Source organism: Anopheles nili, chromosome X (assembly GCF_943737925.1).
Source record: "Anopheles nili chromosome X, idAnoNiliSN_F5_01, whole genome shotgun sequence".
In the NCBI taxonomy this organism is placed as follows: Eukaryota; Metazoa; Arthropoda; class Insecta; order Diptera; family Culicidae; genus Anopheles; species Anopheles nili.
Window position 1 is genome coordinate 1,384,089 of NC_071293.1, and position 16,229 is coordinate 1,400,317.

The 16,229-nt window shown below is 52.4% G+C and overlaps 6 protein-coding genes across 6 annotated transcripts; 5 read left to right on the forward strand and 1 right to left on the reverse strand.

Moving 5' to 3' along the window:
* The first annotated feature begins 6,617 nt into the window (after positions 1–6,617).
* On the forward strand, positions 6,618–8,180 carry LOC128728846 (uncharacterized). Its single transcript, XM_053822494.1, has 5 exons — positions 6,618–6,660; positions 7,102–7,226; positions 7,303–7,461; positions 7,517–7,663; positions 7,733–8,180. Exons 2-5 carry the CDS (start codon positions 7,125–7,127, stop codon positions 7,862–7,864), a joined length of 540 nt encoding a protein of 179 aa, XP_053678469.1. The 5' UTR covers positions 6,618–6,660; positions 7,102–7,124; the 3' UTR covers positions 7,865–8,180.
* Positions 8,181–8,664: 484 nt separating this feature from the next.
* On the reverse strand, positions 8,665–9,241 carry LOC128728847 (cecropin-B). The gene is made up of 2 exons (XM_053822496.1): positions 9,079–9,241; positions 8,665–8,986 (listed from the first exon to the last, which is right to left on the reverse strand). Exons 1-2 carry the CDS (start codon positions 9,181–9,183, stop codon positions 8,909–8,911), a joined length of 183 nt encoding a protein of 60 aa, XP_053678471.1. The 5' UTR covers positions 9,184–9,241; the 3' UTR covers positions 8,665–8,908.
* Positions 9,242–11,695: 2,454 nt separating this feature from the next.
* On the forward strand, positions 11,696–12,144 carry LOC128728848 (cecropin-C-like). The gene is made up of 2 exons (XM_053822497.1): positions 11,696–11,847; positions 11,924–12,144. Exons 1-2 carry the CDS (start codon positions 11,749–11,751, stop codon positions 12,002–12,004), a joined length of 180 nt encoding a protein of 59 aa, XP_053678472.1. The 5' UTR covers positions 11,696–11,748; the 3' UTR covers positions 12,005–12,144.
* Positions 12,145–12,889: 745 nt separating this feature from the next.
* Positions 12,890–14,050, forward strand: LOC128728845 (collagen alpha-1(XV) chain-like). Its single transcript, XM_053822493.1, has one exon. It carries the CDS (start codon positions 13,004–13,006, stop codon positions 13,721–13,723), a length of 720 nt encoding a protein of 239 aa, XP_053678468.1. The 5' UTR covers positions 12,890–13,003; the 3' UTR covers positions 13,724–14,050.
* Positions 14,051–14,271: 221 nt separating this feature from the next.
* Positions 14,272–15,209, forward strand: LOC128728767 (uncharacterized). Its single transcript, XM_053822412.1, has one exon. The coding sequence runs from the start codon at positions 14,763–14,765 to the stop codon at positions 15,117–15,119; it is 357 nt and encodes a 118-aa protein (XP_053678387.1). The 5' UTR covers positions 14,272–14,762; the 3' UTR covers positions 15,120–15,209.
* Positions 15,210–15,465: 256 nt separating this feature from the next.
* Positions 15,466–15,972, forward strand: LOC128728367 (uncharacterized). Its single transcript, XM_053821989.1, has one exon. The coding sequence runs from the start codon at positions 15,466–15,468 to the stop codon at positions 15,970–15,972; it is 507 nt and encodes a 168-aa protein (XP_053677964.1).
* The last annotated feature ends 257 nt before the right edge of the window (positions 15,973–16,229 follow it).

Sequence of the window (16,229 nt, forward strand, 5' to 3'; positions counted from 1 at the left end):
TTTCGACCCGCCTTGACATCTCAACAACGGCAAGTACGCGTGCTCCACTTGCGCGGCTGATAAGGGTTCAACGTAGCGCAGGAGAAAGCGTGCGTGCCTGAACGGAGCCTGGGCCTGAGCCTGAGCGGTGGAAAATGCGGGCAATTTCGATGGTTATCTCATCGCGAAGGCGCTGGGAACGTAACCGAGCGCTGGCGCAGAGGCCGAATCGTGTAATCGATCGCCTGCACGTGGAGCATCCGGCGTGTTGATGGCGACACTGTTTGCGTGCCCCGTCGTACGCTACACGCGAACGTGCTTTCGCGGTCGCATTTGGCGTGGGCTCGTTGTTTGCGCCAGCCCCGAAAAAGACCCACAATATTGGTGGATCGAGCGCCCGAATGTATGCACCACCCCCGTCATGGGAACATCAAACAAACACCAAATGCGGCGACAATGCTGCTTTCTCTGTGCCATTTCGCGTGCCGGGTGTGAGGTTGCGCAAGGTTTGAGCACCCCTGCCACCCGAGGGCTCGCTGAGAAGCGGCTCCAATTCGAGCTGGCCGCAAATTGCGCTCGCACGAAAGAAAGCCCTTCATCAATGCCGATTTGCCCACGGTGGAGGCGGGTTTGAGCTCGAACCGGAGCCATTGTGCAATCGGCTTCCATTACCGCATGCAGCCCAGCTCGGCGGAACGTCTATTAATGGCGGTAAGCATCTCGCGCTTCAACCGGCATTCTCCACTTTGCCGCAGGTCGCGAGGTCACGGTATCGATCCGGACGGATGTCGCGTAAGTGCGTTTTCCTTCGAGCTCAGTATGGTCACGATTTTTGGTGCTATTGAAGGATCGAGTTGTGCCACGACCGAGGATCTAGCGTATCATCCTCGAACAGCGTAAAACGGGGTGTTCGTTGCGTGCGCTGTTCACCTTTTGTGCGTTTTACAACCTTGCGGTGCCATCGTGAGCGTATTGTGCTCGATTTGTTCGCCGAAAACATCGCCACTTGCCACACATTGTTCGATTGCGATCGCTCTCGTTGTGCCCTTCGCCCTCTGACCCTTGCGCGATGGTTCGTGAACCGGTTTAATCGAAGTGAAATTGAAAACACAAATTACCCGTGCCTGTGGCGGTTGAAACGGGTTTGGTCGGTGTGAGCTGTGGACACAATTTTGGGCAGTTTTGCGCGCGATCCCACGAACCCGGCGCCGATAATGACAGCCATCGTGAGGCTGTGACGAAAATCAATTTTTAATGCATCAAGCTTGCGACCCTCAAGCACGCGAAAAGGCGATAGGCGCCAACTTGATGGGCGCGATCAAGCGACGCGATGCCGAAAGGATGGATTTCCTCTCGATAGCAGCGCTGAAGACTGTAATTTGTTTTTGTCTCCATCGCTGATAGTGGTGGCTTCATCCTTGATGGGGTCAAAAAAATGTGTAATGTTGTAACGAAAAGGCAACACATCCTGCCTTTGCGCTCGTGGCTTCGAGCTCGTAAATAATAACCATCTGATTGCTCAATGTTAGACGGCGTGAAGGGGTCAAAACGATTGAATCATAATTAATAAGCGATCATTGTCGAAGGGTACTTTCCGATTCAGTTAGCTTCGTTTGGAGGTAGCTGCGCGTTTTAAAAGCTAGCTGACGTTAAAAGCTCACTAAAAACTTTTTATTAACGTGCGCCTAAATGTAGGCAACATATGTGCTTTTAAGCACTCGAAAGCACTCTGTGCTTGCAAGCTTTCGTATGGCGATGGAAAAGCGATCGCTGAAGCATACCCGATCTTAGAAACAATGACCCTTCCCTCTTTCCTATTCCTCTCTCACGATCAGTCAACATTCTTTAAATGGGTAATAAAACCCAACAGACTTAGCATACTAATGTTCGTTAGCGATCGCGTGCGTGTTCGCTTATCTGGCTCAGAGATGAGCAACCATCACAGCGTTTTATTCTTCCCGGAAGATGGAGTCAGAGGAATGCGTTTAGAAGGAATTAAAACGGATCGACGCAACTAGCGAAGCGAGAGCGAAAGGGCGCGATCGAGAAATAAGTAGAATGTTTATGCACGAGCCACTCACTGCAGTAAACGATCGAGCCGCGAAGGAGACCTGAACAGTGGGTGGGAGGACAAAAAAGAAGAAGGGAGTCACAGGCGTACGCGCAACAGCACGGTTGTTGTGCCGATCGCGTCGTTGTTGGCGTTGTTGGCCCGGGGCTTGCCTGTGATTGCGCTATCGACGTTAATCCGCATGCGAACGTGCGCTCCATCGGCCGCATCAGAGCAAAAAGACTATTCAAGTTAACCACCAGCGATTAAATCGTGAGTGCGTAGTCTACATTTGACAGTGACGTGTGTGTGTGTGTGTGTGTGTGTGTGTGTGTGTGTGTGTGAGAGTGCTCCTGGTCATAAGTGACCGTGCCGGGATGTGTCCCTGCTGATTAGGCGTGTTCTCGAGGTGTGCATCATCCTGACGTCTAGCAGTGACGTCGAGCGACATAAACCTGACACGCAAGGTATGCAAAGGAAGTTGACATTCCGGTTGTGCTGGTATTGGTGATTGGAGGCTAGTCCACCTTGACCGCCCACCGACAGGCGACGTCGTCGTTGTCCAGCGATTGTGCAAGGTCTCCCAGGTCCCCGGGTGACATCTCGCAGGCTGGAGCAGGCTTTTGAAACCCGTTCGGGAAAAATGCGCACACGGACTAACTGGTGTGCTAGTGGCCCGCGTGCATTGCGCAACCACGTGTCTAGTAAAGCAAGGAATGGAACGTGGGTGGGCGCGAATGGCCGCAATCATGCGATTACTGCATTGGAACCGTCTAACCGGTGTTCTAAACCATCGATCAACGGGCATGGGCTGGAGAACTCAATCAACCGGAATCGATCGTGCGCGGGGCTGTGCGATCATGGCGAGCAATTAATTCCACCAAAACAATCGATTCTCCTTCTCGCTCGCACCTAGTGATCAGTTAGTCGGTAAACTAATCACACGAAAGCGACCGGAACGTGACGATCGCGGCGAAGGAAGTGCCTCGTGTGGGTGGGTAGCTGGTGGCGAAGGTGTACAAGACATTGAAGCATCTATTAGTCCAATTATGTCAATTTATTCACCTGCCGTCACTCTGCCGTGAAGGACACGCGCGAGAGAGTCGTCGGATAGAGCTCCACCCGATGAGGAATGTCGAGTAAAAAGCTCGAGTGGGAAAGAGAGAACGAAAGCACTGGCAAACAGCAGTGCCAGCGAGTCGTGCTCTCGAACTCGAGTGCCGAAACGTCTCGGATTAGCTATCCAGGTCGATTGCGGCCACTTCCTCTCGTAGTAGCCATTTAATGTGACGTCCTGCTGTTGAAGTGCTGCTGAGCAAACAACAGTAGCAACAAAAATCGCTCAGTCAGCTATTTTCGCAACACGACCGAATTGCCGCTGGGTTCCTTTTTTTGCCCTATATTCTCGCGCCCATTTGGCCACGGTTGCGGCTTCACTCTCACTTTCACCCACACCAACCGAATCGGGTTTGAACGCGTGCTCGTGTTCGGCCCACATTCAGCCGCAGTAGCGGTCAGTTGGTCACTCGGTAGCGCGTGGCCGCATGCCTGCGTGAACTCGATTCACCATCCAAACCCAGACGCCGTGAAAAGCGACCCGGCTGCCAACCTGGCTGGCAACCCGGTCGATTTCGGGAGCTCCAGCTTGCACGGCACGCGTGCGTTAATCGTCGACCGGCCAACTGGCCATTTTTCGTTGTATTTTTTTAGCGCATCGCGCGCTTTTTTTTGTGTGTGGCGCAGTTTTCGCAACCACCAACGTCGACGTCGAGCGCCAATAAAGCGCACCGAACGCAGCACGTGGCAAAGAGCCGTTGAGCAACCACACAGACCCATCCCGAACACGGCGAATGTAATCGATGCGGCGATCCGACAAGTGACGTTACGCTGCGTTATGTTGCGTTTTCTTTTACCACCACATTGGGTGGGAACGTTGAGTGGCCCTTCTAACGACGCGTTAGCCCTTGGCAAACCTCCCAAGTGTCATTAGCGAGATGCACCGGGTCAGTAGCCCTGCACTCGGGAGCTGCTGCGAAGGGTGACCAAGGCCGGGCTCTTCCAGTCGCTTGCTGTTCGTGTCCCAATTCCTGCAACTCACCAGTTACGTAATCGCTAGTGCGCAGCGCGACCGAGTGAGAGCGCCACTGTGCGAGGTGACAGCTTGCGAGCAGGTTCTTCTGGGTTGGAAAGTCTATTTATGGGGTCTCGTGCGAGGCAGGACTCGAACCTGTTTGGTCTGTGGAGGTTTCGCTTTAGCCACCTTCAAACCCACTCGTGTCATCTCGCTCTGGGGAAAATTGCACGCCTGAGTCGTGTCCAGGATGTAGTCCAAAAACTCACCAACCGGACCCGGTTCTGCATCAGTTGCAAGACGACCGTAGGCCGGTTCGAAGACACTCGCTCCCAACACCCGATCCACAGTAGACCAGCGAGTTGGCAAGTGTGCTAGTGTCGCTTCTCCTATCAAACGCGATCACCATTCAGCAGATATAGGCTCGCAGATGGCAGTCCCACGACGCATCACCTTGTGGCAGCTACTGGCCGTGTTGGCCATCTTACTGACCATCCTCTGCTCGGTACAAAGCAGCTCAGTTGGACTGCGTCGTGTGAACAAATCCACTCACTCCGATACGTCGTCCACCCTACAATGGGTAGCTGGACCAGTGCGAAGTGCCACGAAAAGGACGATGTTGACAACGAAAGCATCCGGGACGACGAGCGTCACCCTGCGACAACGTGTAGACCAAGCCGTGCAGAAGGTTCGCGCACGATCTCGCGAAATTCAGATGGAGCAGGAACAGAAGCGCGTTGATCGGAAGCTGCGTCGAGATCAGAAGAAGTTGGAGCGCGAACAACCGACGGTCATGACACCACTCAACCCACACAACCTACAGATGCCTGAGTGTGCTACTGGGCAGGTGTACAACGGGCGTCGATGCGTGTCGATGGGCAAGCTAACGAAGCACTAGCACCGAACGTTGTACCTAGTTAAGTAAGTGCGAGTTGTCACTCCCTTAGGCGTAAGATGTACCACGATGAATAAAGCTGTTACTCCGCTATTACTTCGCCTGTGTTGCCTTCCTAGCGTGACGCTGGCCGATGTTCGGTAACTGCAGAACCGAGACTCGCTCGCACGGCCTCTGACGAGCATGGCGGTCATTACAGCATAGTACACCTGCGTGCGTGCCGTTATGCCTTTGTTCTCGATGCAAATGCTCGATTACGACGGAAGCTGCCACTATCGGGTCTGCCGCATCTGGCGATTGGGGTTTTTATCGCATCCGACATCGACCATTGTTCCGGTTCCGACTAGAACTAGCCGAAGGCCATCTGGGGGCTCGTTTTTGTTTCTCTCACGCAATCAAGTTGCGCATGTAGGAAGTAATGGTGCGTGGTTGTTGGAATGCAAGGAAAACCTTCGCATTTTCCAGCGGTTGATGTAGTTTTCCCGACTCACCGCATCCTGCTCCAAGGAAGAGGCATATTTCCGCTGTCAAGTCCACCTCCCGAACTAAACTTCCTGGGCCTTCACCTTCGGTGTACGCAACCACGCAAGGGCGCCACATTTCCACGCCCTGTCTTGTGCGACACGCGCAATGTCACGCGTACAGTTTAGCGCGCATGTTTGCATCCACCTTGGGCGGCTTAATGACGCTTGGCAAGGGCGCGATCGAAGGAAATGAGCCCAACAAAAAAGCTCACCTCGCGGAAGGCTATACAGCGGACGTCCTGCAACGCTGCAGTTGGAAGTGAAACCACGTCATGGAAAGCGAGCTAACCTGGTGACCTTTAATGGATCGGGTGACCTTTTTTTCCTCCTACTTCTTCTTCTTCTTCTTCTTCTTCTTCTTCTTCTTCTTCTTGTCATTGGCCAGGCTTCGAGCAACAGCTCGCAGGTGCCCACGGCACGTGTGGTGATCGCGGTGGGGGTTCATATCTGAAACGCATCTGAGCGCCGTTCGAGCCGCTGACGACAGAAGTGGACTGAGATGCAGAAGAAAAACCGCGCGACGACCAATGTGAACGAACCTCGCGAAGGGGTTGAGAGGAGAGGAGTGGAGTGAGAGGGGTGGGTGTTGGGGGAGGAGGGAGGGGTAGTGGAGTGGAGAGCGTAAACAAACCAGCAGCTTCGGATGAGGTGAGCGGTCTCCGGGCGCCGAAAGCGCCAAGTGAAAGACGAAAAACGAGCCAAGGTCGTGGCGAGTTGTGGCGCAAGCCTCACACAGGGAGTGGCACAGGTAAGAGAGAAGGTGGAAAGGTGGGGATAAGAGGGTGGCATCGTGATCCGGCAAGCCTTGGCGCTAGACCCCGAGTGGGAGGGAGCCACAGTGTGGTATGGTGTCGAAATGAAGCCCTACAGAAGGTGGTTGGGGTTGCCTGAGACGACGCCACCTCTACGCCTCCATCATCAACAATGGCCAACGAGCCTGGTCCGAGAATGAGGCTCGCACGAGACTGGCCTCCCTTCTCCTGAGCGGATTGGTGCATGGTGTGGCGCCATCTAGCGGCGATCTCGATGACCAGAGCTGGCGGACGCGCGCGTGAGCTTAGGCATTAGTTAGTCGCTTCAGTCCGACCGAAACAGAGCCTCGCCGATGTGCGGGTCTCAGTGAGCGAGTGTCAAGCCTCAGGTGTGTACGGGACCCGGGTGCGTGTGTTCTGGGTGACTTTTACCTGCTGCAGCATCCTGTGAGGTCGCACGACCTTGCGCGGATTGCATCACGATGCGCAGGTGTGCGCGAAGTGAAACGAATCCCGACGCCGTTCAACTAGCCGTTCTCCGGGACGTCCTTCGCCGACCAGGAAGGGACCGAGTGAGGGAGGAGAGTGGGGTTAGGAGTGTGGGGGGGGGGAGAATAAGACAACATGGTGAACTGAACTGGATCAAGGAAGCGAGTGCTCGCACAAGGTCACATTCGAATGTCACTCGGTGGGAAGGAAGTGCTCAGTGACGGTGTTGCGTTTTCGACGTGTGACTTCGGACCTGATCAGGTCGTCACTTGCGCACGGTCTCGCCATCGATCAGCCCTTCTATCAATAAGGAACCTCACCGACACCTATCTTCCTTCCAGTGAGACGTTCAACCCCGCCAAGAATGTGTGCCGCCGTTCCGTGCCCGGGAAAGCTGGTGTTTGTCGCGTGTCTACTAGCGGCTAGTGCCCTCAGTGTCGATGTGGATGCGCCGGCACAAAAGCCGGTAAGTATATGTCGCAGAATCCACTAGCTTCACCTTCGGTAACGTCTCTTATTGTATCTCACATGGTTTTTTCCAGCACTCAAGACAACCGCGTGCTTTGGGCTTTTTCCGGAAGATAACGCACATCGGCTCGCTGCTCTACCAGCAATACAATGACACCACCTACACGCTGAAGAATGTGTACGATCTGCTCAGCAATGAGTTCACCGACACCTTCACCACGACGACCCCGGACGTAGGTATCTCTTGATTCATTTTGACACCACCGCTGACGTTGTTCTCCCATCTAGCCCCGTACGACGTCAACGACTCCTGATCCGAGTACCAGCACTACGCCCAAGTATCGCATTTCGAGAGCTGAACTGGGCCGCATTCTAAACCGCAATTACCGCGGTCTTCAGAAGCTGTTCCGGCTGGAATGGAACGACGCGTGGAACGTGAGTAGATACCGCAAGTGACATCTTCAATCTCCTCGATAACGACCTTATCGTTTTCTTCCACCTCAGCAAACCAAGTACAACATCGATGACTACAAGCGCGAGTTGAAGAACGCCGCATTCCCGCCGCGGAACAAAACGGCCAGCTCGGTCAACGTCACTCTGGCGGTGGACGTTACCGCGGACCTCAAGAAACCCTAGCCTTCCGATGGGTGACACACTCTTCACTGTGATATGGAACGATTCCGTCCCGAGTCGATGGGAACACAAGCAGTCTCGCACGCCCCACGAGCTTGCACGAAAGACTTTAGTGTATGGTTACTGGTGTCCTTTAGCATCCTGAGGGCTTCTGCTCGCAGGGCTGCTATTCTGTGAATAGACGTAGTTTTAGGGCTGCGGCATGTGGCAGCAACGGGTACATAGGAGATGTTTGTGGTCTAGCGGTGGTGTAGTTAGTTTGGTAGACTGTAATCATCGTGTAGATATCATGTAGAGCGTGCGATAGCACGCTGCAGGCGCAATAAAGTGAATGATGATGCTTCTCGAAAGTAACTCGTACCCGATGTCGCCCATCTGCCGGGACTAGGTCGTTGGCTGACGACTAGTGATGATGACATGCCGGTCCAATGGGCTCCACCTCATCGTCAAGGTCGTCGAACGTGAGCGCGGTTGCGTGGCGCGATGTTGATACTTCATCAGCATCTTCACCTCAATCTCTACCTCTTGAGTCATCTTCGCTATCCCACTCCCCAGCGTCCAGCTGGTCTATTCGCGCTTCGGTGGGTTTGTTGATCTCGGTCCTTCTCTTTCTCTCACTCACCGTGCTCTCACCGGGTGACATTGACATCACAAATTTCGCCACCGACCGGACGGCGAATCATCGCACCGGTGATCTTGAAGTGGCACCTATCGATGTACCACGAATCACGTCTGCCCATGCTCTATTTGTCCGCCTCAATGTCTTCACCATGAGCGCATTGGCTTGAAGTCCTTGATACATTTTCTCGAATGCGTTGTGTCAAAAAGGTTATGTTTTATTCATTATCAGATACAAAATACTGTAAAGCAGCTGTCCCAGCACGTACGCTGGTTTACGCGTCGAAGCTACGCCCTACCACTCAGTCTTACGATTAAGTCCACCGAGGCCGGTGTCGATCAGTGAAACATTTGATAATGGATGCCATTAAAGTTGCGGGTGGTTGCGGACGTTCATCGTCGATCAAATCATCGTCGAACTGCTACATCCTAGCCTAGGGCCTTGTACCCAGCGATGACGGGCAGCGCTTTCTTAGCCGCCCGGAACACATTCCGGCCGAGTTTCTCCTGCAAAAAGTCCCCAGATGAAGTGTGTTTCAAAATAAGTACAGAGGTCATGTATCACGTGCCGTGACACTGCGATAGAAGGGATATCTTACCAACCGCTTGCCGAACTTCCAGCGTGGAGCACCATCCGCCTGGTGGACACCGGCGATCACCAGCACTGCGATCGCGACCAGTATGAAAAGCTTGGTAAAGTTCATCTTGCTTCAAAGGGACGATTTCAAGCTGCACGTGACGATGCCTCACGATCGGAGCACTGCAACGGGACTGATACGCAGCTCAAGCTTGAAGAAAGCTATTTAAATGACTGACGATGTTTGCGGCGAAAGCAGCCTGTTTGCATACAAAGCAGAGCACCCGACCGGGGAATCCCTCACAAGTCCGTTTTGTTTGCTATTCCGGTGCCTCGAAGATGCTCCGTTTATGTTACTGCTAATTGCACTTTTGCTCTACAGCGCTCTTTGTTTGGCATGTGTTCTGAGCCTCAAATACTGCATCAAGATCGACGTCGAAGAGAACGGGGATTCACCGGGCGGCGTGTATGTGTGTTTGCGTTTGTTGAACTGTCTGGACCATTAGCCAGCTTCTACGGGAAACAGTATCAGATCGAGCAAACAAAAAATGAACAAGTCTTTTTTACACATGCTTACTCATGTATTTTAATAAGCGTTCGGGATAAAACTAAGAAAATCCCATCCAGTTCCATGAAGAAAAGGAAGTGTGGCTCCAACGTTCTAGATCGACACTTCCCGTAGAAGCTGCATTTGAGTCTTCTCTCTATTTACACAGGATACTGAACGAAATTCCCTTCAAAGGGGAGTCCCCGATTGAGCTTCACTTCGATTCCCGTTGAATGCTCGCAACAGGGGATCTACCCTGCGTGGGACCTGATCATTCCTGCAACACAAAATCGAAGTGCGCGCGCGTGTCTTTACGCCAATCGGTTTTCTTTAGAGCATTTGGTTAGGGGAATTCCCTTTGCCTTCTTTCATCTGGGAGTCTTTTCCGAGTATAAAATCAATCCTCTTGGCACAGAGGCACCATCAGTGAGCCTGAAAGATTCAGCCGACTAGCATCAACTTTCAACCTCGCAACCCAACCAACTCAACCGATCAACAATGAACTTCAGCAAGATCGTGCTCCTTGTCGTCCTGGCAGCGCTTCTCCTGGCAGGCCAGTCCGAAGCTGGCTGGTTTAAAAAGCTCGGAAAAAAAGTCGTAAGTGTGCACAAATTAACAACTCGAGCCGGAAAAGGTTGAGGGAGGATGATATTTACTTGCTCGCTTCCGTTAATATTTGTTTCGCAGGAGGGAGCTGGCAAGCGAGTGTTCAAGGCGACGGAAAAAGCCCTTCCAGTAGTTGCGGGTGTCAAAGCCCTTGGTTGACGCGTCCTTTGGAGGCAGATGTTTGCTGCGCCACGATGTCCTTCCTAACCATACATCACATTCTCTGGATTCGTTTAGAATAATGCTCCAGAAATAAACACATTTAAGACATATAAATTACATGCAAATCTATTTATTAGTACAGCAAAATGGAATACTGCATTCTTAGCCATTTCGAAACGGAAGTGAAAGAAACATAGAAACTCTCCCATTTCCCGCTGACCGGGTGTTTCCATCGTGACGCATCACACCACCGCGTCAAGCGACAGATTAATGGTGTTTATCACGCGCAGCTTCTTTCATCATGAACTTCTGGCAGGTTATTGTTTTGTGTCACAGTCAAAAGTAGGAAGAGCATCAGGCAATCGGAGCCAATGGTCAATGTCTCAATCCCGCGTGAAGCTTGAGCTTGATTGCCGAGTTTTTTCACAGTCCATCGTAGCTTTCTCCTAGTACGCCTCTTCTGCTGGTTTACGACATTTCGAATATGTCAAGCCACCTCCAACCTGGTGGCTGGATGTTGAGACATTTTAGCTGATCTATTTAGCCTCATTTTCGGCAGCCTTGAAGGCTTTCTGGAGCATGACAATTGCCTTAATTTAAGGCTACCGGGATGGGATAAACATTGACCGAATTTACAATACGGTTACAGCGCCGGCATCCACCGGAAGTCACTCGTGCAGTTGATGGCGGCGACGCTAATAGCGTTAATGGCGTCTTTGACTTTAGGTATCTTTATCGGTGCTGTCGGTTGCATTGTATAACACACGGCTATTCAAATTGATCCCTTCTGGCTGTCACCGTTGTCGTGAGTTCTCGAATGTAACCTACATTCGAGCAGGGGGCAAACCTGTTTGCGGCCTTAAGCTACGACATTTGGATAAATTAACGAACGTCCCTTTCCTCATCGCCTCACTCTTTGTCTTCTTTATTCATGTGGCAAGTACAACAATAAAAGACAAATAGAATAAAAGAAGTAAGGCATTTTAACTCGACACTATTTGAACAAGATTTCGGCATCAGGTGGGCGAGTGCATGATTCTAAATGATTCTCGGTTCGTTTCACCCAACACCGTCGTTCGTTCGTGTTCGAAAGGTGCATCCTCTGCTGATACAATGCCCGCCAAAACAGGAATAGCTCACTGACCATGTTAATGGAGCAAGATGTTATAAAAGCAAACTTTGCACTCGAGCTCGGGTTGTTCAATTCAAATCTTATCGATATTAGTCGACATCAGACAGCAAATGATTGCCACTAGTAAATACTGCTCGTCAAAGTTCCCCTCGAGGGTGCTGTTCTGCAGTATGAATAAAAGATATATAAACTGACCCCAGAGGAGACGCTACCATTCGCAAATCAAGCCATCTCAACGTCTCGCCATGAACTTCAAGCTGATCTTCCTAGTCTCGATGCTGCTGATGGCCGTCTTTTTGGGCCAAAGTGAGGCAGCACCGTTCCGGAAATTCGTTAGAAGACTGGTAAGCCCGACTGGTTTAGGCAAAAACTGGTCAAAACCCTTTTCAATTCCCGGGTGACTAACCTTCTCATTTGCAGCGAGGAGCCGGACGTCGAGTAGGCAACGTAGTAAGGAAGGTAGCCCCCGTGGTCGCAGGAGCTAAAGCCGTCATAGGCTAATGGACACAACACCTTCGATGAACCGAAAACGACCCCAGCCGGGCGGCATCACCCCACAGCGAATGTCGACCCCAATAAAGTCTCCTCCCGAGTTACTTCCTTACACATAAGTGAGCAGATCAAACACCCCACGGGACGTGTTTTTCTTTGCTTCCTGGATAATCAACTTGATTACCGTCGGCTCGAAGGCGAGAATCGAAAGTGTTAATCTTCTGCCGTCAACTCCGCACTCTGTGTGTGTGTCATTCTCTCTCTCTCTCTCTCTCTCTCTCTCTCTCTCTCTCTCTATCGAGTGAGTGTTTGGTGCTGCCCAAAATAGATCGGAGATTCCACAAAGTCCACACAAAGTCGCAAAGATACAGAGGGCCATTTCCAAAACTGATCGCCTGGTTCGGTTGTCAAACCGGTTGCATCGGGGGCTGTTTGCGTACCGTTATTTGCTGGAAGCAGCAGTTTTCGGGCTGATCTCCACTGGCCGGAGTGTTTCCTCTGAACCCGCTCTATGTAGCATTTGCCAGCCGATCTGTCAGCGTTGCACGATCACTCGCCAAACAAATGACGCCTCCTCCACGCTCGAGTTCCCGGGCGCGCCAGAGGTTCTCGGGACCGGGTAATTTGCATCCGCAACTGCAGGTGCGGATCTCTCGCAGCGTCTGGAGGTGCGTCTGTATTGGTGCGCACGTACCCGGCTGCGGTCTAAGCTCGATCAGGTCCGAGGGGCATTGCGAGGTCTCCGCAACACCTTCCTACTAGCGCACGGAATTCGGCCTCGAACAGCAGCTCGTCCGGTTCGGGTTCATTCGCGATCCGGTGCTTCGACGAGACGGTTGTCAAGGTTGGCTCAGTGACTTTGTTTCGAGGGCGCGAATTAGAAAGTTCGCCGCGTGTGCTGTCAGAGTGGGAGGTGTTGACGTGCGATTTCAAAGTGCGTATCTTGCGGAAGTCAGCTCGTCGACTCGCAGTTTTGTTCCGGTCGGTTGTGCACGTCATTCTAGTGACATGATCTCGACGCAGCAGTGGCTGTGCGTGGGCGCTGTGTTATGTCTGACGAGCGCGGGTTTGGCGACTCCCGTGGATTCGTTGACGGCACGTAGTGATGTTCCGGCCATCCCAACCGTCACGCCCGCTTTGGAGATACCCACCGAAAACCCTACCGAGGGTAGCAAGATGTCGCGGTTCCTCGACGACTTCACGTCCGCGTTCAAGCAGGGCACAGCCAAGATGAAGGAGAGCTTCGAGATCGCCGCAAGCTCAGTGAAGGATGGCGTGATGCAGGGTTACGACTACGTCCGGAGCAAGCTTACCGGAACCGGTGCAGAGGCACAAACGGAACATCCAGCCACCAACGGCTCTACCTCGACCGCCGCTGCACTCACCTCGGCCACCCCATCAACCGAGAGTCCTTCAATCAGCGCACCAGGCGCACCTGGCCCGGTTGACTCCGGTTTACCCGCATTCGGGGGCGCCGTCGGTGTGTCCAACGAACCGGCCCAGATTGTGCCCAACGATGACGAGGACGACGAGCGGATCTTCTTCAACGACAAGGACTACCCGGCGCCGCTAAAACCCTCGCAAGAGGGCGACACTGATGAACGTGACGTCACGGAGTCACCGGTCACGACGACGGCAGCGGTGGACAATCGCTTCATCATTGCAGGCCCTCTAGCGTGCAAGAGTGGACAGGAGGTGGTGAATGGAAAGTGCCGGAACGTGTTCTGAGCCTCGAGGGTCCCTCGCCCTCACCCTTTCCCATCATCCTTTTCCCTACTCCTTAATCCCACAATCACACCCAACCGCGAGAGCGGTTCGTTGGGAAGTGTGATTTTTTAATTTAATTCCATTACTGTTAATGTCACCCGGTGTATAAGCCCACGAGCGCTTATTTGCTCACACACACACACACACACACACGCCTACCAGCCACCCAAACCATCTACACTCTCATCTCCTCGGGTACCTCCACAAATCGCACGTCTTCCCACTCGGGCCAACCGTTCGCGAGCAGCAGCAGAAGAAGGAAATAAATTGATTTGATTAGCAAACGGATCTCGATCTGCGTGATAATGGGCTGGCGGCTGGAAGAGCCGTAGGGTTACGGGGTAGACGGCGCGATGGGCGGGCGCAATGGCGCCCGACTGCATTGCGATAATGGCCGCCGGTCGCTCTCGTTAGCGCGCGAGCGATGAGTCATGCCTCATGTTGTGAGTGCATCGACGATCGTCGCTTCCGGCGGCCATTATCGCCGGCTAATGAAGGTAGAGCAGGTGCCCTACGGCCAATAAGTGGTCGGTTTAATTCGGTTTTAACGATCGCAGACTCGGTAATGACCCTGGAGGGGCCGAGCTTGCGCAGCATCCTTCCACGCTGGCACTCATCCAATCAGTGTTGATTTAATAAATAAATTACCCACGCTAGCAGGCGGAGTGACGCAGTTGGGCATAGGGCACTCGCCCCACCCATGTGCGAGCTGGATCTAGCAAGGCATTGTGCACCTCAGTAGCGCTTGATCGCCGCACTCGATCGACTTCCGAGCATCGAGATAGTTGTTCTCGCGCCGGCTAATTAGCCACTCTATCACGTCCTTCAAAGTCAAGGCTCTAGCCACCCGAGCGTTACCGAACAGTTTTTTCCGTTAGTGCAGCCAGTCGCGGTGTTTCCGTCTTCCGTCCAAACTGCTACAGGTGTCGCCTTCGTCGACAGTTAGTAGTGTCAGAAAGAATCAATATCAGAAGTAGTGTTGAAGCGGCCACTGAGCACGATGGGCTCCAAGCTGATCCTGACGTTGGGAGTGCTGCTGGTGATTGCGGCACTGGTGTCGTCTAAGTCTGTGCCAGAACAGCGTTCGCATCTCGACCTCGTCGAGGTGGACTCGAGCGAGGAAAAACCTGGGACGATCGACCGCGTGAAGGGCTTTCTGGGTGACCTATCGACTAAGGTAAAGGAGGGGGTCCAGGAGGGAGTGGTGAAGGTGAAAGAAGGCGTCAAGAAGAGCACATCCAAGGCGAAGGAGTACGCCTCGAACGTGCGCGAATATCTGCGGGACAAGTTCAACGGCAGCGATTCGAAGGAGCTGGACGTGACGACCGCCTCACCGAAGGCGATCTCTGGATTCTGATGCTGATTTGACGCCTCTTCGCAATCACCGAACGATCCTGAACACTGGAATATTGCTGTATGTTGGGCGATCAATAAAGATTAGCTTGGTATACGATTGCCGCTCATGCTTTTTGATGCGCCTGAAAGTAGGCTTCCGAAAAAAAATACCACTTCCCGTAGGGCGAGGCCTCGATTAGCGACGATAAGCCTCAATTGCTGTGTTAGGAGAAACACAAGGTTAAAGGTCAATTCGTGCGGCTTCAAAAGCATTCAGTGCCGAATTTTATAAACCCCGAAATATTTGTTTCAGTCATTAGGACACCGAGCAACACGACTGGTCTGTTCTATTTCAAGTCCGCTTCACGATGTTCAGGATCCGCGGGAATGTCGTGCTTCCGTTAATTGTGTTGATTGGTGCTGCTGTCTGGGCTGGGCGGTTGGAACCCAACTATTGGAAGTATATACGCACTCGTAAACCTTTACAACCAAATGTAGTGCATGAGGAAGAGATACTAGAAATTTTCCGCACAGCCTGGAAACCCTCGAGGTACGGCGTAAACAACGCACAAGTAAATCACTTCCTGGCACACGCACTGCTGCCAACTACTACCAGAACAACAACGATGCGGCCTTCGACCTCTACTACTACTTCAGCACCATCACCAATCACTACATATTCTCCTGCAGCAAGCACGTTTCCCACACCAGTGTTCGATAATCGCAACCCGAACTACACCTATCTCTTTCAACCGACCATCACGGCAACCAAGTACGGTAGCTACCCCGTGAACAACACCATCATCATCAAAGAGTCCGACCCGATGGTGTTGACAAATGCTGGTGTGACTGTTGATTCCACATCAGACGAATAACTTTACATTCGACAGGTAAGTATCAAACCGTGAGAGATATTCAAGCTCTGAGTCACTTCACCGTGAGCTGAAGGTCTTCATTCTAGTCAACCAGACCCATACATGTATAAGAGACCCACTTTCAAGAACCCATTTTGTACGACACATAGTCATATATCTCCTCTGTGGTGAGATTGAAGCATGTCGCCATATTTGACAGCTCTGTGAACTTTCTTATCAGCAACAGCTCCCTTAGAGCTAGTCTGACTGGAGTGGCT